This window comes from Nilaparvata lugens, chromosome 4, assembly GCF_014356525.2.
Source record: "Nilaparvata lugens isolate BPH chromosome 4, ASM1435652v1, whole genome shotgun sequence".
NCBI lineage: Eukaryota > Metazoa > Arthropoda > Insecta > Hemiptera > Delphacidae > Nilaparvata > Nilaparvata lugens.
The window spans coordinates 6832122-6854344 of record NC_052507.1 but is presented as its reverse complement, the minus strand read 5'-3'; the positions used below and the strand labels follow the sequence as shown (position 1 = coordinate 6854344).

Below are 22223 nucleotides of genomic sequence, written 5' to 3'. Positions count from 1 at the left end.
AGGCTGTCCACCGCCAACTAGCAAAGGCTTGAGGCTGTCCCCCGCCAACTAGCAAAGGCTAGAGGCTGTCCACCGCCAACTAGCAAAGGCTAGAGGCTGTCCCCCGCCAACTAGCAAAGGCTAGAGGCTATCCCCCGCCAACTAGCAAAGGCTAGAGGCTATCTCTCCGCCAACTAGCAAAGGCTATAGGCTATCCACGGCCAACTAGCAAAGGCTAGAGGCTATACTTTAATGATATAACTTCAGAATTATCAATGGTATATAGTCACTTATAAACTAAATTTCATGCAAGTTAAGACTTAAATTAGGTTAGAAATCAGTTTAAACCCAAGGTTTTACAGGATTGCATTGATCTTCAGTTCCGCGCCAACTAGCAAAGGCTAGAGGCTATCCCCCGCCAACTAGCAAAGGCTAGAGGCTATCCCCCGCCAACTAGCAAAGGCTAGAGGCTATACATTTTCTTCCCCGCCAACTAGCAAAGGCTAGAGGCTATCCCCCGCCAACTAGCAAAGGCTAGAGGCTATACATTTTCTTCCCCACCAACTAGTAAAGGCTAGAGGCTATCCCCCGCCAACTAGCAAAGGCTAGAGGCTATAATTTTTTTTTCTTCCCTGCCAACTAGCAAAGGCTAGAGGCTTTACTTTACTAATATCACTCCAATCTTAAAACTAAACTTAGATTTCTAATTTCTTAATTCTAATGACTTATCACTAAACTAAACTAATGCACTACCTGACCACCAGGAGTGGATGATCCCCCCGCCAACTAGCAAAGGCTAGAGGCTATACTTTCTCGTCCCCCGCCAACTAGCAAAGGCTAGAGGCTGTCCCCCGCCAACTAGCAAAGGCTAGAGGCTATCCCCCGCCAACTAGCAAAGGCTAGAGGCTATACTTTCTCGTCCGCCGCCAACTAGCAAAGGCTAGAGTCTATCCCCCGCCAGCTAGCAAAGGCTAGAGGCTTTCCCCCGCCAACTAGCACAGGCTAGAGGCTATACTTCACTTTTACTTCAGCCTTAATCTAATCTTAATCCAGCATTAATCTAATATTTACATCGCCAGTGTCATAGAACAAGTCAGACCAGGCCACAGTGTAACAGTACCCCACCTGCCCATCAAATTAGTGCTGTACTGAGCCCGCACCATCATGAAAAAGCTGTGAGACCACCACAAAGGGCACTGATCAGAAATGAAATACTCGACTGACAACTGCAAATATCCTACGGGGATCCTAACAACTCAACCCCTATTTATAGTGATTGTCTTACACCACAGCCATCCACAAACCACAATCAAACAGTAGCACATGTTCGTCCAGTTGTTGGCACGCGGAAATGCGATCTGCAGGTCAGTTGACTCTAACTTGAAAGCATCCATTGGACTCAGAACCAACCGGATAGAACTTGGCACTGCCGAGAGGGTTGGGATGAACTATGTTATAATACTAACCGCCACAAACATCCCATCCCTAAATGTCTGTGTTATGGGAAAGTGTTAAGAAGTTCTAGCCTGTCTTAAAATAATATAAATACCAGATACCTCATACCAAATTCACCGGTCCATATCTTCATTACGGTAGTGGCGCTGCTCTCCATTGATAACTGATGTATGTCTTTCCATAAACGTTTCTTTACGTTCATATAGTCCTGTTGGAATAAACAAAACCTAGGTTAATAATCATGATTTACAAATAGTATCAACTGTAATAAATATATTAAAGTTAAGCCTACCTTATGTTTTAGAAATTAATTGAAGATATTTTCAAAAAAATCAACTAAGATTATTTTTTGACAGGAGCATGCTTTCGTGTGTGCTCACAAGTCTCTTCAATTATGGAAAGCTTCCACAACATCAATGTTCACTCTACAAACTTAAAAAATGAACTTTTTTATTGGGGGTTGTGCATTCAATTGGTCTTGAAACTAATTATTTTTAATAAAATTCAATTAATAAATCTGACAAATTGGATTGTTTCAACTATTGGCCAACCTTGAAAAACGTAATTTGACCTAAAAAGAAAAATGTAATAGGCCTATAATAATTTTATTTCATGATGTAACTTAGCCTTGCCTTTATTTTAGTTTTGAATCCAAACTACTTGTAGGCTAAAGCATTTCAATAAAAAAAATTACTAGGCTATAAAAACATTTCAAAGATTTTGTGATGGAGCATTTTAATGGAATGAACTACATTATTGAAATAGAATTTATAGAACTTACTCGAGATTGATAGAATTTCTTTTAAATAATTAAGAAAAGTATGTGATAGGAAAAGAAAGAGTAATAAGAATTGTCCGTATAGAATCGATAAGAAAAATATAGAATGATCAAAATGATTATTTAAGTATTTTAAAAGATATCTAAATTTTAACTATTTGAGAAAGCTGGGCTCAAAATAGTTAATTAAAAAGCTAACAAGTACGGTATTGAAATGAAAAATCATTATATATTATTATGAGGCAGTTTAAAAAACTGAATATATCTAGACTTGGATGAAAAACAAATAACAACCGGCTAAAATGAATGCTTCAAAAGAATTAAAGTTAAGTTTAAGAGTTGAATATTTACACTTGAAAGAAAAAGTGACTTCAACTAACCTTCAAACCATGAATTAGCGTAGGAAAAAGTTTACTCTGTAGTATAATCTCATTACTGAAAACTAAATTAACAATTGATGTAATTAAAAACTTTACAAATTGAATTAAAAATGAGAATTAATGCACTAGCAAATAATTTTACGAAAAGTGAATGATCAACTAACTTTGACATCCTCACTCAATTAGGTACTGGGCACATCTGATATTGTCGTCTGCTTTCTCCAGGTGATCGGGCGAGTCACTGCCTGGTACGTGCTCAGCTGTCTAATCAGTGATGTAAAAATATAAATATTTTTAAAGATTACCAAGCAATAAACAATTTTATCTGTTGAATAAATTTTTCAAATTACCTGGAAAATTATCAAATAATTATATTATCAACTTATTTTCTTTCATATGAAATATTCAATTTAATTCTTCTGAGAGCGCTATGTTTAAAAGCAATGTTTTGAAAATTGGAAATTGCTCAAACAGAGAGTAGCCGTTATTGATTTCTGCGAAGAGTGTATAATATAACTTATAGTCCAAGCGATGATTGTTAAATTAAACATCAACCTGTAAAGAATTTAATGCTCTATAAGCTTATAATCAGAATGTTTTTTCAACGTTTTCTAATTATAAGAACAAGAAAAGCAAAAAATTAGAGGCGAACGGTTTTTTACCAATTATGTCACACCTTCAAGATCAGATATAAAAAAAAGTTGTGAGATCAATATTACAGGGATAATGCATGCTTAAATTTCGTTCACAACAAAGGTAAAATTCACTCCAAAACTGAATAATTGAAGCTTTTTCCAGTTTACCTTGTCTGGACCCAACGTTGTAATTTGCAAAATTATAATATAATAACATCGGAAATTAATATGTAATTTAAATCATATGTCACATCTAAATCATATGTAATATTAGCTGTTTATTCCTGTTCGAAATACTCAATCTTATTTTATCTATAGAAGGCAATGGTGAGGCGGAGAATCGGCAACGTTGTTCTCCTATCTTTTTCCACTGTCATTTTATCGTGGACCTCACTACAGTACTTGAATGCTACATTATGTACTGTAAATTTGTATTATAGTACTGTAAGGCTAGCTACACACACATAGATTTTTGTCCATACGATATTTTGCCATCCTTGTAAATTCTATTAGATTAAACAGATGATGTTTGTCAAGTTCCGTTTAATCTGATAGAATTCATAAGGACGGCAAAATATCGTACGAACAAAAATCGATGTGTGTGTGCAGGGCTTAAGTGATATTATGATATTGTTCTATACCAATATTTTTTGCAATGTTAAATACGGTATACAGATTCAACATCGATATAGTTTAGTTAATATTTTTGAATAGTATGGACCTTTCAGAAGAAATTTATTCATTTTACATTTATTTCAATAGGTCTACTTGGAAGTTTAATTACATTTTTATTGAACGAGCGTTAGTGAGTTCTCACTTGACTTACTAAAGGTCAAAATCTTCCGTCTGTGTGTATGTTCTACAATTAACTTTCGCAAGAATTGATCAATCAACTTCAAATTTTGAACGCATATTCTTCGAACCTTTCCACAGGTCAAGTTCATTGGACAACAAAATTGACTCACTCCTTCGTCCTTTTTCAGGATATAAGAATAATATTGAAAGTGCATAAGAAAAAATCTGGTGTGGTACACTCACACAACTCTCCTTGCTCATTGAACTATAAGCCTCATTATCAAACGAGAATAATTTAGGGGAATAACATAATGACGATTGACGGCAACATATTTGCAACTACGATCAGACTACTGTATATGTGTATATACAATTGTTTTCAGAGTACTTTTTCCTTTATGTAAATTGTGAAATTCGATGATTTTTTTTTAAATTCGTCAAAATAGCTGTTCTACAGATGAAATATCTTGACTATGACTGTGTTCTTTTTATAAACTGCTCTACTCCGTACCCACGGTATATGGAAGAAGAAAAAGTAAAAACCGTGTACCTACCTATCTCATGCACGAGAAGGAGGTTACAAAGTCCATTTCTCAAGGATTGGGTGGACCCCCCATTAGTACCCCAGGAAAAAGACTCATGTCAGTTGATAGAGCTAATAAATAACTATACAGGGTATGGATTTGAAAAAAAAACGTTAGAGCCGTTTTTGAGAAAATCGTGAAAAACATGGTTTTTTAGTAACTGTCATTTTTCTCAAGAATATTACGGAGATCCTGCAATTTTCTCAGAAATGAGACTCACGTCAGTTGATAGGGCTTATAAATAGCTATCCATGATAAAAATTTGAAGAAAATCGTTAAAGCCGTTTTCGAGAAAACCGTGAAAAACATGGCTTTTTAGTCATTATCCGCCATTTTTCTCAAGAATATTACGGAGCTCCTGGAATTTTCCCAGAAATGAGACTCATGCCAGTTGATAGGGCTTATGAATAGCAGCTATCCATGGTATAAATTTGAAGAAAATCGTTGGAGCCGTTTTCGAGAAAAACGTGAAAAACATGGTTTTTTAGTCATTTTTCTCAAGAATAGTACGGAGCTCCTGAAATTTTCCTGAAATGAGACTTATGCAAGTTGATAGGGCTTATAAATAGCTATCCATGGTAAAAATTTGATGAAAATCGTTAAAGCCGTTTTCGAGAAAACCGTGAAAAACATGGCTTTTTAGTCATTATCCGCCATTTTTCTCAAGAATATTACGGAGCTCCTAGAATTTTCCCAGAAATGAGACTCATGCCAGTTGATAGGGCTTATGAATCCATGGTATAAATTTGAAGAAAATCGTTAAAGCCGTTTTCGAGAAAAACGTGAAAAACATGGTTTTTTAGTCATTTTCCGCCATTTTTCTCAAGAATATTACGGAGCTCCTGAAATTTTCCCTGAAATGAGACTTATGCAATTTGATAGGGCTTATAAATAGCTATCCATGATATAAATTTGAAGAAAATCGTTAGAGCCATTTTCGAGAAAAACGTGAAAAACATGGTTTTTTAGTAATTATCAGCCATTTTTTCCGCCATCTTGAATTGAATTTTATTGAATTTCTTATTGTCGAGTCCTCATGGTATAAGGACCTTAAGTTTAAAATTTCAAGTCGATCGGTTAATTAGGAATGGAGTTATCGTGTTCACAGACATACACACACACACACACATACACACACACACACACACACATACACACACACACATACACACACATGGACCAATACCCAAAAATCATGTTTTTGGACTCAGGGGACCTTGAAACGTATAGAAAACTTGAAATTGGGGTACCTTAATTTTTTTTGGAAAGCAATACTTTCCTTACCTATGGTAGTAGGGCAAGGTAAGTAGCAAGGATTTTAAGTAATTTAGTGTTGAATTTTCACGTTTTTTACCATCAAAAACCTTTTTTTGATGTGTAAAGAACTCACAAAATGAATTTCAATGTGATTGACATTGGATTTGTTACTTATAACTGACTTTGAAGCTGCTGGCTCTCGTTGCAGATTTGTGGAAGAGTTTTGTATAGTAGAATGCATGTAATCAGTCATTATCTGTTACTCGGTTTTTGCGTTTTTTATATTATAATTTTTTGGAGGACCATTGTGAAGGTGTAACCATATTTACACTCACAAAGGTTCCATTATCATCTTTAACATAATTAGGGACGTTCCGATACCGCCATTCTCTCGATACTTGGTATCGAAAAGAGGGTATCGATATTAGTAGAGTATCGAAAGAAAAGTATCGATACCGATACCACAAGCATCGAGTGAGCATTAAGTATCGGAATTACCAACTAAAATACTTATCTACTAACTGCAATCTATCAAGTATAGTCTCAATAGTCTGTCGAAACAAAGAAGACCCTCTGGCAAGATGGGAAAATGACTCCAGCTTGATCAATAAGGGTATCAATACGTTTCTTTCGATACTTTACTAATATCGATACCCTCCTTTCGATACCAAGTATCGAAAGAATGGTGGTATCGGAACTGGAACGTCCCTAAAGATGGGTAAATGACTCAAGCTCGGTCAATATTGGTTCAAAAATTATCAATTGATTTCATATTGTAGGAATATTTGTTCAAGAATTATAAATGTGGTCTTAATAGTAGATCAAATGATGATTTTTGAACCAATATTGACTGAGCTTGAGTCAGTTATGTACTGTTTGTTATTAGTGATAAGTATCTCGTTGCAGATTTGTGGAAGAGTTTTGTATAGTAGAATGCATGTAATCAGTCATTATCTGTTACTCGGTTTTTTGCGTTTTTTATATTATAATTTTTTGGAGGACCATTGTGAAGGTGTAACCATATTTACACTCACAAAGGTTCCATTATCATCTTTAACATAATTAGGGACGTTCCGATACCGCCATTCTCTCGATACTTGGTATCGAAAAGAGGGTATCGATATTAGTAGAGTATCGAAAGAAAAGTATCGATACCGATACCACAAGCATCGAGTGAGCATTAAGTATCGGAATTACCAACTAAAATACTTATCTACTAACTGCAATCTATCAAGTATAGTCTCAATAGTCTGTCGAAACAAAGAAGACCCTCTGGCAAGATGGGAAAATGACTCCAGCTTGATCAATAAGGGTATCAATACGTTTCTTTCGATACTTTACTAATATCGATACCCTCCTTTCGATACCAAGTATCGAAAGAATGGTGGTATCGGAACTGGAACGTCCCTAAAGATGGGTAAATGACTCAAGCTCGGTCAATATTGGTTCAAAAATTATCAATTTGATTTCATATTGTAGGAATATTTGTTCAAGAATTATAAATGTGGTCTTAATAGTAGATCAAATTGATAATTTTTGAACCAATATTGACTGAGCTTGAGTCAGTTATGTACTGTTTGTTATTAGTGATGTCATAATGTCTGGTAACTGCTACACTGGGCAAATACGAAATATGTTTGGTATACTCAACGTTAGTAGACAGAAGGTTGATCACTCACAGGTGTAAGATTCGAAGTGGAGGGGGGAACGCCAGCATGACGTCACGTGTAGTAAAAATGTGATGGAGTAACCACACTGAGCATACAGTTTATTCACTGTATCTTCAAATAAATCGTCGTTTTTTTGCCCTCAAGATTGACCTAGAACTTGAAAATGTTCCATACTTATAGCGAATGAATCACCGATTCTAATGATGTTGTTAAATATTCCAAGTTCATTCAACTTGTATGAATAAAATGAAGTTGAAAGTTTTCAAGAATCTAAAAACGTGACACGAAAAAGTTAATAAGCTGGAAAAGCGTTAGTAGACAACGTTATACTATTATAATTTCAGATTAACGCATGAAAAATATTGAAAAATTAATGCATTGCAATAAACCGATAAACCGATTCCGATAAATTTCGTTCATATAAATGCACTGAACACATGCTGGTATTGAGCACATGTTCTACGAGAATCAAAATATCTCATCCCCGAATTTCACAAGCTGATGTATAGCCAAACTACAAAATATAAATACGACCTAGAAGATGAAGAATCCTTGAGGGTTTGAAAAGGAAAGTTAGGAGGTGGGGTTTTTGCTTTTATATGGAAAAATGCTTGTATTATTTAAATGTTTTGATAATTATTGTAAGGCAGAAACAGAAAGCTTGCATGTCAGAAAATGTTTGTGTTATATAATTTGACTATACGTCACCGTATGATTTTCAAGAATGCGATATTTTGCCTACTCTGTACTACAGCCTACGTCACGGCTGCAGTTCCCCCACTCCAATTGCATTTCAACTAAAATACTATAGATGAGTGACCAACCTTCTGTCTACTAACTTTGTGGTATACTTAAGAAGCTATGATGTCACTGAACAACTAAACAGCATAAATTCAAAGCTAGGAAACTTTAACCTCACCAAAAAATTGCTCACAAATTAAAAGATGGTGAATTCAGGTATCGGTATTTCCAGGTTTCTAATAACCAACAAACTATTTCAAAACTCTCAACTTCAGGGACTTGAACTTCTCATTCTCAATCTCAATGTTATTTCCAATTTCCAACAAAACAAAAACAAAACTAGAAATAGAAATTACTAGCATAGCGGCGTGGTGTCGGAAGCGGAGTAATTTGTGACTCACTTGTTCGTTGTTCCTTGTAGCCTATAATTTTCACTTCATAACAACGATCATCCTTCAATACTTTTTTCTTATTGAATCAGTACTATAATTTTCATCTATATTAATCCTTATAATCTTCTAAAATTTATATACAAATTTATTTATGATTATGTCATTAATTGAAGTGAACTACTCTTTTACTACTCTTATATACAAATTTATTTATGATTATGTCATTAATTGAAGTGAACTACTCTTTTACTCTTTCACCCTTCCTTTTTTATTTAAACATCCAGGGAATTGTTAAAAAAATTGATGAGCTCAATGTGTTTCTTCCTGATCTTAAAATTCCTCCAGTAGTGGCTCTCACTGAGCACTGGCTGTCATCCTGTGACACCAGTTTACTGAACAATCTCAAACACTATAATCCTGCCTCTGTCTATTGTCGTTCCAATAAGGGAAGAGGAGGAGCTTGTATACTTTTAAAAAAAGGTCTGAATTACAGGATTAGAGAGGATATTGTGGGGTTGTCAATTGAAAGTGTATTTGAGTGTGCAGCGGTTGAGTTCAGTGTCTCAATGGAGGGTAGAGATAAGACAATTTTGGTAGTGTCGGTTTATAGAGCCCCAGATAGTTGTTTTGAAGATTTTTTCAATATTTATGACAAGCTCTTATGTCTGCTTAAACGAGATTATAGGAGAAAAGTTATATTTCTATGTGGTGATTATAATATTGATCTTCTTAAGAGGAACTCTAATAGCAGTACTTTCCGGAATATCACTGAATCCAGCTGTTTTTCATTTATCTTTGACAGGCCAACTAGAATAACCTCATTGTCTTCAACCTGCATTGACAATATTGTGACCAATTATAATGTGGATAGTATTCTTGCACAGATTTTTGACCCAGGATTATCAGACCACGAAGCCCTAACAATAGAATTAGCCAATAATCCCAACGTTGAACACAATAATAGTTGCAGATTAGGAAGATGTATTAATGAAGAGTCCTTGAAATTCTTTTGTGACACATTGAGCTCTGTGGATTGGTCCCTATGTATGACTAATGATGGTGGCGAGAAATTATTTAATACTTTTCACTCATTCTTTTACAATTGTTTCTCCAGCTGCTTCCCCCTGAGAAAGTTTAAGGTTACAGAGAATGATTCGGTGAAAAACTGGTTGACCACTGGCATCAAGATTTCGTGTAGAAGGAAAAGAGTTACACATTGAGAGTAAGACTAACAGACATCCTGAATTTCTGTCCTATTTTGCCAAATATAAGAGAACTTTAAAGAAGACAATACTACTAGCTAAGCAAAAAACCAATGAAATGTTCATTGCACAGTCCAACAATATTAATAGAGGCACTTGGACAATCGTCAGAAATGAACTGGGGCTATTAAATAGGGATGAGCAGAAGATAGAGTTGACTACAGCTGACAATAGGAGGTACTCTAATCCACAATGCATAGCTTCTTTGTTCAATGAGTATTTTGTTGAATGTGCATCTGAAATGTCCGGCTCTGCTAGAACATGTGAGAGCAGAGAGTACCTCAAGCAAATAAATAGGCAGTATCCTCCTTTCAAGTTCAGAAGTGTCTCAATAAGTGTAGTTAGGAAAGCCATAAATAGCTTGAGAAATTCTGGCTCAACTGGGTGGGACGAGATTTCATCACGAGTGATAAAGAAGGTTAGTCACATTATCTTGGAGCCTCTAACATTTATTATTAATAGGTGTTTGCAGGAAGGAATCTTTCCCCAAAAATTAAAGTATGCTCTGATCAAACCAATTCACAAGAAGGGAGATAGGAAGGATATTAAAAATTATCGACCAATTGCACTCTTAACTGTATTCTCCAAGATATTTGAGAAGATTGTGTTTGAGCAGATGATGGTTCACTTAGATGAGAATAACATTTTTCATAACAAACAATTTGGATTCAGGAGGGGATTGTCAACAAAGTCTGCTATATTTGAAGTTGTATCAGATGTGTTGGATGCTCTGGATGGATCGCGGAAGGCTTTAGGGCTTTTCTGCGATTTATCCAGGGCGTTTGATATGGTAGACCATGAGCTGTTGTTGAATAAGCTTGGATTCTATGGATTTATTGGTAGTGCAGGGAAATTTTTCGTGTCCTATTTGGAAAATAGATATCAGTCAGTTAAATTGAGTAATGGGAGTTCACTGGTATTTTCAGCATGGGAAAGAGTAGAGCAAGGTGTGCCACAGGGCTCTGTGCTTGGACCGACTCTTTTCAATTTATTTATAAACGACCTGCCAAATAATGTAGATGGCAAGCTCATTTTATATGCTGACGATACAACGGTTCTGGTTACTGGGAAGGATGATAGCGAAGTTATGATTAGGGCTGAAACGGCTATGCATCAACTCAACAATTGGTTTGGTCATAATGCATTGAAGTTGAATATGACTAAATCCAACTATATCAGGTTTGCCGTGACGGGACATCATGCTGAACCTTTAAACCTGAATGCTTCAAATGGGAGGGAGTGCTTGTCTGTTGAAGTGACTAGTTTTCTTGGAGTGGAATTGCAAAAAAATATGAAATGGGATAAACACTTGGAAAAACTTATAAAACAGCTCTATCATGCACTTTTTGCACTGAGAACTGTGAGGACTGCATCCACTATAAAGACAGCTCAGAAGGTGTATCATGGATATTTTTTAGCCCTAATACGCTACAGCATCTTCTTTTGGGGGAATAGTAAAAATAATTTATATAAAATATTTAAGATGCAAAAGAAAGCTGTTCGTGTTTTGGAGGGCTTGCGGCCATCCAATTCATGTAGGCCCATTTTTAAAAAATACAGGTTTCTCACGGTCCCAGCATTGCACTTCCTTGAGACTGTAAATTTTGTCTTCAGAAATTCAGCGAGATTTGAAGGAAATGTAGTTTGCCATGGCTATAGCACAAGAGCAAAGAGTTCAGCTGTATATCAGTACCCCGCTCACAGACTGACACTTTTGGAAAAAGGACCATATTATTCGGGACTGAAGCTCTTCAATTGTCTACCTGAAAGAATACGGTTATGTGGTAGTCATAGGCTTTTCTTGTCTTCAATTACTAATATACTTGTGGAAGCGTGTCCCTATACCATGGAGGAATGTTGTGGTGCCTTCATACTTTGAGCTTATGCAGATGCATACACTTTGCATAGAAAAATGTTCATGACATGTTACATGCCACTTGAGCTCTGCTCAGATATGTGGCTTCACGTAACAAATGACAATAATAATAATAATAATAATAATAATATCGAAAGCAAAGTATCGATACCAGTAAGTATCGAAAGTATCGGAACGTCCCTAAACATAATACATTTTTAAGATTCAAGTTGAAGGTTTGGCATTTCTCTTAATGTTCATATGTTGTGCATTTATGGCGAAACGCGGTAATAAATTATCACGAGATTTGACAGGTATGTTCCTTTTTTAATTGCGCTTCGACGTATAGCCTATTCAAGGTTTTTGGAAATTTTGCATTTCAAGGATAATATAAAAGGAATAAGGAGCCTCCCTTTATAGGCCAATATTAGAGTAAAAATTAATCAGACTATAGAATTATTTATCATAAATCAGCTGACAAGTGATTACACAGATGTGTGGAGAAGCCAGTCTATTACTGTATTTGTATAAGGTCTATAGTTTCAATCAAAGACATTAAAGAGGTATGCATCTTTAAGCTGAATTTACACCAAAGTTATTAACAAAATGGTTATAACTTAATCCTTATAGATTCTATTAGATTGAACGGAAGTTGACAAACACATATGTTCATCATGTGTATGATAAGTTATGTTCAATATAATATAATCTAAAAGATTGAGTTATTAACATTTTTTAAATAAATTTGGTCTAATCGCAGCTTTAAAGGCCATTCCACACAGCACGTGGCGTGCGTGGCTGGACGCACGCCACGCCGGCTACGCTAGCCACATGCCAATTCACACCGCCACGACTGTTGCGATGCTATACCGGCCACGTTTCCCGTCAGTATGCAGGAAGATGTCAACTCTGACGGTCCCGTGGTGTGAATCTAGATTTTCTTGTGGCTTACCTTGGTTTGATGACTCCAGCAGCAGCAGTAGTAGTGATAATGAGCTGGTTTTATAGTATTCGGTGTCAGCAAGGGACCAGTGGGTACATCCAATCAATAAAAAAAGGAAGACCTATGGCGAATTCCATCATTTAATGCGCGACCTTGAGGCTGACAATGATAGTATACGTTCTATACGATAGTATACGTCTAATATACGTTCTGCGCATGCTCGGACCAAAACGTGGCCGGACACGTTTGAAAAGATCGCTCAGAGAGCGAACGGTAGCCACGCGTGGCTAGTATAGCAAGCGTTGCCGCGTGGCCGTGGCTGCTATGTGAATTGCTTCATTTGATTAGCTAGGAAGCAATGTTTTGAAAAGTAGCTATCGTGCGTCCAGCCACGCACGCCACGTGCTGTGTGGAATGGCCTTAAGGTCTTTGGTTTCAATATTTATTTGTTTTGCAGTCATGGTATTATTATGCGTGCCCATCAGTATCAATATTCTCACATTCGAAAAAACTAATTTAATAGGTGAATAAAAATAAACAAATGAACTGAATAATGCTGGAAAAATTATAATATTTTTGATTCTAAAAAAATAATTTTCATCAGATAGAAAGGTCATCACGGAACTGGATGAATTAAATCATATGTAATACAAATTCAAACGTGAACTGAGTTTGTTAACATTTAAAACAGTTGACATCTGGTACTTGTGGATGAGAATACTGCGTGAGGTCTACTGTTCACAGAACTACTAGTAAGTATAGCATCAGTTGATGAGAAGCAAAATGCACGTGTTCATGGTGCTCAAGTCTGTACTCAGACTTGTTTATTAAGTCCATGTATGTACGCAGCTTAAAACGTTATGTAGTGAGACAATTGAAAATTATTACTCGAAAAATCTAATATTTGTAGTGAAATAATAATAGGGAAGAAAGTCATGGATTGATAAAAAATACTCACTTTGAATTCATGATTTTTAATTAAATGCATAAACACTATCAATGTATCACTGATGATTAACTACATTTAATTACAATACACAGTTAATATCAAAAAATAGCTACTAGCGCTTCTGTGTGGTACTCCATCAATCTACCTCCTAGCATTGAATCTCAAAAAGTTAACACAAAAAATATGTGGTTCATTAAGCAGATTCGGCTTCTAGTTTTTGAGGCGACGGGTTATCACTGGCCAGATCGGGTCTGGCTCTCAGCCCTTTGTAGATGTTTCCCTTCAGGTCGATGCAGAAGTTGAAGTCAACTCTTTCGTTCAGAGCCTTCTCAATCGCTTCGTCGATGTTCTCTCTGGTGATGAACGTCTTTGACAGCTCCTGGAACATAATTGAAGGGTTTGTTTTAACGGAGAGTGTTACGAGATGAAAGAACCAAATTGAATACAAGATTCAAGTAGATTTATTGTAGAAGAGGCTAAACATCAACAAATCACATGAAGTACTAGATTATACAAGTAATATTGACATATACATTTACTAAATTTATACAAAAAAGTATCAAGTGAATTCCTCACAAAATGCACGAGTTAATCCAAGTTGATCGTTCTCCTTGACCGTTTTCACAAACAACGATTTTGCGACTACATACCACCCAGAATGTCCTCAGATTGGCCGATTGTTGGTACGCCAATCCAATCAGCCAATGGCCGTTTTCACAGTTACCGATTTCTCGACGGCACGACACGACAGGAAGCTCTCTGATTGTCTGATTTTCAATTCGTTAACCTGAACAGGATGCCCTCCGATTGGCAGGTTCTCAATACATCAACCTAACCAGCCATTCGGAGAACGCTTTCCTTCTGTCGAGTCGTGCCGTGTCATCGCGGAATCGGTGTGAAAACGGACATCAAGAAGAAAGACATTCTACTGTTGTGTCATAGCAAAATCGTTGTGTATGCTGTGTATAAATGATGATATCAAGTACTAATGGATGAATCAATAATTAATGGAAACAAATCTTCCAATAACACTTTAGAAGTTGAATTTTACTTAGTTGACCGAGCGAAGTGAGGTCTAAGATTCAAGTCGACGGTTTGGCATTTTTCTTAATGTTCAAATGTTTGGATGTTTAAATGTTTGAATGTTTATATGTTTAAATGTTTATATGTTGCGCATTTACGGCGAAACGCGTTGATAGATTTTCATTAAATTTGATAGGTATGTTCCTTTTTAAATTGCGCGTCGACGTATATACAAGGTTTTAGGAAATTTTGCATTTCAAGGATAATATAAAAGGAAAAAGGAGCCTCCTTCATACGCCAATATTAGAGTAAAAATCAGACTATAGAATAATTATTCATCATAAATCAGCTGTTTAGTGGACTATAATACTACCCGTTCAGAAACATCGAACCTCTTGAAATAATGTATCTTTCCATCAACGTTAGTAGACAGTTGACTATAATACTACCCGCTCAAAAACATCAAACATCTAGAAAACATCTTGAAAATGTATCTTTCCATCAACGTTGTAGACAGTTGCAGCCAGACCTGATAACAGCGCTCACACTCACATTCCGGGACGACACGACACGGTACGATAGGACAGAACGCTCTATGTTTATTTAGGATTTTTCTAGACATTTTAAATTGATAAATTTTTTTGAGAAAACATAACAACAGGTCAATGTAACTTACTGAGCGCGAGGTCTACTGTTCACAGAACTACTAGTAATATATACATTTCATACTAAATTGATACAAAAAAGTATCAAGTGAATTTCTCACAAACTGCACGAGTTAATCCAAGTTAAACATCCTCCTTGGCCGTTTTTTACTCTCAATGATTTTGCGACTACACAACACCCAGAATGGACTTGAATTGGCTGATAATCGGTACGCCAATACAATCAGCCAATGGCCGTTTTCACAATTACCGATTCCTCGACAGCACGGTACGACACGACAGGAAGCTCTCCGATTGTCTGATTCTTAATTCGTCAACCTAGACAGGTTGCCCTCTGATTGGCTGATTCTCAATACGTCTACCTAACCAGCCAATCATCTTCCTGTCTTGTCGAGTCGTGCCGTGTCGTCGAGGAATCGGTGTGAAAACGGACATCAAGAGGAAAGACATTCTGCTGTTGTGTCATAGCAAAATCGTTATGTATGCTGTGTATAAATGATTACATTATAAGTACTAATGGATGAATTAAGAGTTGAATTGGAGAGTTTCTCAGGTCTGCAGCAACTCGTCCATGAGTACAGGGAAGCTTCCCTTGCATGAGAGTATTTTTGTCAGAAGAACAAAATTTGTATAATATTCATTCAATTAATAATTAATGGAAACAAATCTTTCAATAACACATGACAAGTTAAATTTTACTTAGTAAAACTTAATAGCTTCAAACATGTATCAGAAGTTGTTAATACAACTGCTAGAGATGGTTCAGTCACAAGAAAAAGGTTGAAATTGCAGCAACGTAATGGCAGCTGACCTTTTTCTTGTTACTGAATCATCTATAGATAGGTGTGGAACCACATGTAACATCGAATATTTGATTAATTTGTATTAAATTACATGAGTTTGGGGAGGCTTTGACCCACAGAAGGATCGATTCAACTGGAGGCTTTTTGTTGTGGAACTAAAGATCAACTACGATATAGATGGCCCTGGGAGGAAGGGTCAAAAAATAGCGGACCAGCGAAGGTAAAGCATATCAGAGAAGTTAGCTGAGAGTGTTAAGAAGTAAAGTTACATGCTTTACTAACATTTTAGTCAATGTCTCCGCTTCTTTCTATCTTTCTCCTACCGTTATCTTCCTTCTACCTTCTACCCTAACTTCGCCGCTCCACAGTCTTCTAACATGAATACATATTTACTTCTCAACACTCTCAGCTATCTTCTCTGATATCCTTTACTTTGTTAAAACCTTGTTAACGTCTCTGATATCCTTTACCTTGTTAAAGCCTGCTCCACCATCTTAAAACCGTAAGTTAGGGTAAGTTTAAATGTCTATCACACCTTTATTATTTATTTCATGAATATGATCCTTTTGTCTCTTTCTGTTTAGGGCTACTTGTAATGGTGTCGTCTGATGAGCGATCCATTGTTCAGAATAACAATAGGGATAGGCCTAGGCAGACCGCTAAGAAAGGGAGGACTTGGGTGTCATTAATCATCAGGAACTGTGACAGAGGAAGGCTAGAATGGATAGTGTTGTGTTTATACTCACAATACGATATATTGATGATAATGATTGAATCAGAAATTCAGAACTCACCACCTTCCATAAAAACGAATCATTTGTTGTTAAATAATAATTTTATCCAATGAACTGTTACCAATTTTACAAACTGTTCTCAAAAGTCTGTGCAACTGACTAACATTTTACTGGTGATATTTGAAAAAATCGATTTGGGATGGTAAAAAAACTCCTGTGCAAAGGCGAAAAATAAACTTTCTACTGGTGATATTTTCAAAGTTTTCGATTTTTATATCATCAAGCTATCAAAATGAAAAAGTTTTCTTAGGAAAACATTTTTTTCCGATCATTACTTTTTGAGATATGAGCGCCTAAAGTTTAAATTTTTGGGATGGAACCCATTTCAAATTCGGTAAGAGATAAATCCATTAGAGATTTAGAGGATAAATTATTCATAGTATTACGCTTTTATATACTGTACTAACTAAAACGATTGTAGATTTGCATAAAAATAAAATTTGTGATTACTTGTGAATGTAGATTGCTTTAGATATGAAGTTGATCTTGAATCTTCTTGATATCTGTGAGATACTATAATACCTTATATCTATTTGCAGTATTGTTACTCATTCACTTGAAGAAATGCAGATGATTGATAGAACTTGTTGAAATTGTGAATTTTTATATATGAATATATTATAGGCTATAACGAAGATGAATTTGAGCTGTTCGAAGCAGAAAGCTATTCGATCTTTGCTTAACAATTACTGATTCCTTTTTATGTAAGGTGGTAGGTACAGATTCAATCACCATTAATATAATATCGTATTGCGAGTATACACATACGCTTGTGGCCTGCCTCTCTGTCACTGACCCTGATGATTAATGACACCCAAGACCTCCCATTCAGCGTCTGCGATAGCGTCTACCTATCCTCATTGTTATTCTGAACAATGGATCGCTCAGCGGACTGCTAATCCCCAAAATCGCTCATCAGACCATTTAACCACTTGTAAAATAAATGGATATACAAATTTCTGTGGTACTGAGATTTGTATTTCTATTTATATAATCCATTTGTCTTTGATCATAAATAGATAACAGTTTACCTTCTCCCTGCGCACAGCCACCTCGATGCCCCTAATCTTCTCCATTCTGGCGCGCTCTCTCTCAGCAATGTCAGCCGCTATTTTCTGTCTTCGTTCCTCGGCCTCCCCTTGCGAGTCTGGCCTCCCTCGACCTTGCCACAGACGCATTCCACTCGTCGTTAATCTAAATCAATCAATCGATTTTATTTCAAACAATATACATGATATAGTATAATAAGAATTAATGTGAACTATTTAATGGAAATTAAATTTACCACCTGCAAAGTATAACTTTGATTAATCAAACAGTAAATCAAATAAGTTCTCTTTCAAAGCATATATAATGATTTGACACTCGTAGTTCACCTATAAATCATTTCATCCACAATCATTCTACTTTATCAATCAATCATTTTAGGCACAAAGCATAGCATATAATATATTGACACAAGAGAAATTTCAGTACGATATTCACATCTATAGATATCACTTCATTAATGTATGACTATAGTGAGGTCCACGTTATAATGGCAGTGTTTGTCTAGTAATGGTATTTCTATCCTTGTCTATCACTCAATAAAGCGGTTAGTGCTATCTCTTTCTCGCTTTGCTCTGTTGCCAGATCATCTTTTAGAAATGTAGAATTAGTAATTAATTAACAAAATACTTCATCTTGATTATGAAAATTCATTATGCAATTATTGAATAATATAATTTATAGCTTAATAAAATATAACTGATTGTTTTAAACGAGAATGAACAGTAAGTTAGTATTACTTCAATAAACCTGTATCAGCTACAGTCTATAGAAGGCATTAACAAAACTGAGGATTGGCAAAGTTTTTCTCCTATCTTTCTCCACTGCCATTATATTGTGGACGTCACTATAGTATATTTTTTTCTGTTTTCAAGACATAAATAGTTTAAAAATGATTCAATATTTAAATACCGATTTTTTATTATCAAGAAATGGATTCATTTTCAAAGCTAGTTATGTCTTAAAAACAGAATGAAGGGACTATTTTAACAAATATTTGGTAGCAATTTTTAAGTATACGTTATATTGTTCACATTTGATTTAAAAGTGTATGCGGTACTACATGGAGTTGAGGTCATTACACACCAGCTAAGTTTAGCTAGAAATACGTCTTTGGAAGACTTGGCCGTTCTATCTCCCAATATTGGAAGCAAATTAAAAGCTACCCTACGCTGGTGTGAACGGGACGTTTGGGTGTCATCCAGTCGCCTAGTAGACCTCTGTCTGGATGTCACCTCTAAAGCCGGTTCTTGAGGTGACATGCTGACGTTGACAACTTGTAAACTCTCTAAGGAGGTACCATGCAAATAAATAAATAAATGCTTTATTCAACCAATAAAATAAATAAATTACATTACAATCACATTCAAGAACACAACACATTTCACAATCATTAAACATTCAATAATGAAATAATAAATAAACAGAACCCTATGTGTAGATAAAATAAATAAAATAATACAATAAAAAATAAAAAATAAAATAAAATAGGATATGATAATGAATGATAATAACAATGAAAGGTAAGTGCCCTTGAAGAAATATTAATGGTTCATCCCTCTTTAAGCATAATGCTTGTGCTGAGGGTTGAGTCGCTTAACATAATAATTTTATCTTGGACTACAGTACAATAAACCAGAACACATTCAAACAAACGGGAATATCATTCAACTAAACAAAAAACTAACTACAACAAAATAAACTAAAAAATCCTCCAACAAAACTAAATAAACTGAATCAATTGTGTAATACATTTACACTATTTGTTATGAATATTTTTAACATTTGTACCAATATTTAAAAAAAAAACGAAACAAGAAAAATAATGTTTAATCAACAAAGAACTCTTTTAACAAAACTAAATTTACAATCTATTTTGATATAAACAAAATCATACCTATCCATATCTAATCTAATCTTATAGAAGAAAATAAATAGATGGATGATTAGGTCACGCGAGCGATCAAGGAGACGCTCAGTCGTGCAAGGCAACGACAGGATATCACCTGCGATTTTAGAAGATGGCAGGCAGACGCGATGACCAGGTTACGGTAGCGATATATTTCCATGAGGAGATGAACTGTCAACTGTGGACATAATGCCGAGGTCAGAAGTAGATGCACCCAGCAACGTACCCCGACGACGTATTTCTAGCTAAACGTAGCTCTGGATGTGTAGGTCTAATGCTAGCTCAGTAAGATGGCACAGCGTGCAATGTGATCAGTGCCCAATGAAGGCCAGCCTTGGCAAACCAGTCATACTCACACTGGCGCATTAGCCTTCATTCGGCCAACATGTGGATGCGGCATCAATCTTTCATAATTAACATTTATTTCATGATTAAGTATGTACATACTTGAGAACAAACTGATTAAGTATTAAGATACTTGATCAGTGAGTATTTAGATATAAGATAGATTATCTATCTCGATGCTTAGAGGAATCAAGATAGATACCTAGATTCTAGAGAGATGCTAGAATCTAGCATCTAGAAGACTCATCTAGATAAATCTTCTAGATTCCTCTAGATGATTCTAGAGGGATTTTGTAGGCTATGATTATACAAAATAAATAAAACCAATAAGCTGGTGCATTCAATTGCTTATAACTGATAACAGCGATATACAATAAGAGCTTACCTGCATGCATTCCACATATTTTAGCTCCTCCTGACGTAGACGTTCAGCTATCACCTCGGGTCCCGTTTCCTGAGCTTTTTGCTTTTCAGCCAAGTACAAACTGGAAGGAAACAGACCGATTTAATGATGCCAGTAAATCATAAGTGATTTTATTCACTACTGAGCAAAGCGGAAATGAAATCAGCGAAACAATAATTGACTAAATAGTCAATAGTCAAAATTCTTTATTACATATTCTTCAAGAATAGCAATTGTTGTCAAGAATAAAAAATATATATATACATATAAATAATTATAATATATTTGAATTGTTGTATTTAAACTTATATTTTTTCACTGCCAGTATTTGTCTCATGTTTCAAGAAATTCACATTGTTCGTACATGGGCCTTCCTTTGAGAAACTCACTAAGTCTTTTTTTCAATGTCACACATTCCAGCCTCTTTATCTTCTTCGGTAGGTGATTCACAGTTTTCTGCCCACGTATGAAGGTTTCTCTTCAAAGATTGCAGTTCTGTGCCTTGGGAGTACATAGTTGTCTGCCTGCCGAGTAACGTATTTATGAACATCTGTGCCTCTCTGGAGATTTAGTCGGCTAACATGGGTGATGACTTCCATGATGTAGATGTTGGTCACCGTCATTATGTCCAGATGACGGAAGGCATCTCGACATGTCTCTCTTTGTTTGAGACTTGCCAGCACTCTTATAGCCCTCTTTAGATTGCCCGCAGACGATCCCCGCCACACAAAAAGCCCATATCTCAGGTGGGACTCTACCAGGGCATGGTAAGCTCCTTTGCCGCTTCCAGTGTTGCAATACACTTCACTCTTCTCACCATATAGGTTCCTGAGCCTAGTTTCTTGCAGACTGTGCGTTCCATGATAGGCCCCTGTCTATTGTAATGCCCAAAAATTCAACCTTGCCCTTATCTATACTGCATGAGTTTGTTAATTGGACCCCTCTTTTACTGAAATTAACTTCAATTGTTTTTACTATATCAGTATTTTTACTATATAAATACTAGATCAGATGACAGAACCATATGCAGAAGACTAGGATGTACAAGTGTAAATAGCTTACAAGATAATAATTATGTTATTGAAGTTGACTTACTGAAGAGCTTTCATCTGTGTTCTATAGTTGTTGAACCAAGTGAGTAGTTCGGCAGTTTGTTCTTCAGGATACTCCTTTCTGGCAGGGATCCTGTACATTTTGGTTTTTGCAACAGGAAGCCATCTAGGTTTATGTCTACTCCATCTAACACATTGATAACAAACTAGATTATTGTTAGTATTCAATATACTAGACACTATAGGTGTTTGTGATAAAACGTTGCACGGTGAAATCTTCATTTGCCTGACAAAATTCATTGTATCCACTTATTTTAAAACCAGTTTTGATGAAGATATTTGAGACAGTTAAGAATAAAGTAATAAACCGATAGTCACTAAAAATCAAGAAAACTCTTGAAGTTTTATAAAGAATTCAGAAAGAATTAAATGATAACCTAACCTCAAACATTTACATTTTGCAATTTGACTATTGACTATCGATAACATATTGCTCTCGATATCATC

At 35.7% G+C, this 22223-nt stretch overlaps 1 protein-coding gene across 1 annotated transcript; it reads right to left on the bottom strand.

Annotated features, from left to right (window-relative positions):
• Nucleotides 1-13684: 13684 nt before the first annotated feature.
• LOC111057410 (probable 28S ribosomal protein S26, mitochondrial) lies at nucleotides 13685-22173 on the bottom strand. Its single transcript, XM_022344835.2, is given in 5 exon segments — nucleotides 13685-14054; nucleotides 17992-18099; nucleotides 18101-18154; nucleotides 20647-20746; nucleotides 21760-22173. Coding segments are annotated over 5 exon segments (705 nt in total). The 5' UTR covers nucleotides 22017-22173; the 3' UTR covers nucleotides 13685-13868.
• Between the last annotated feature and the right edge of the window lie 50 nt (nucleotides 22174-22223).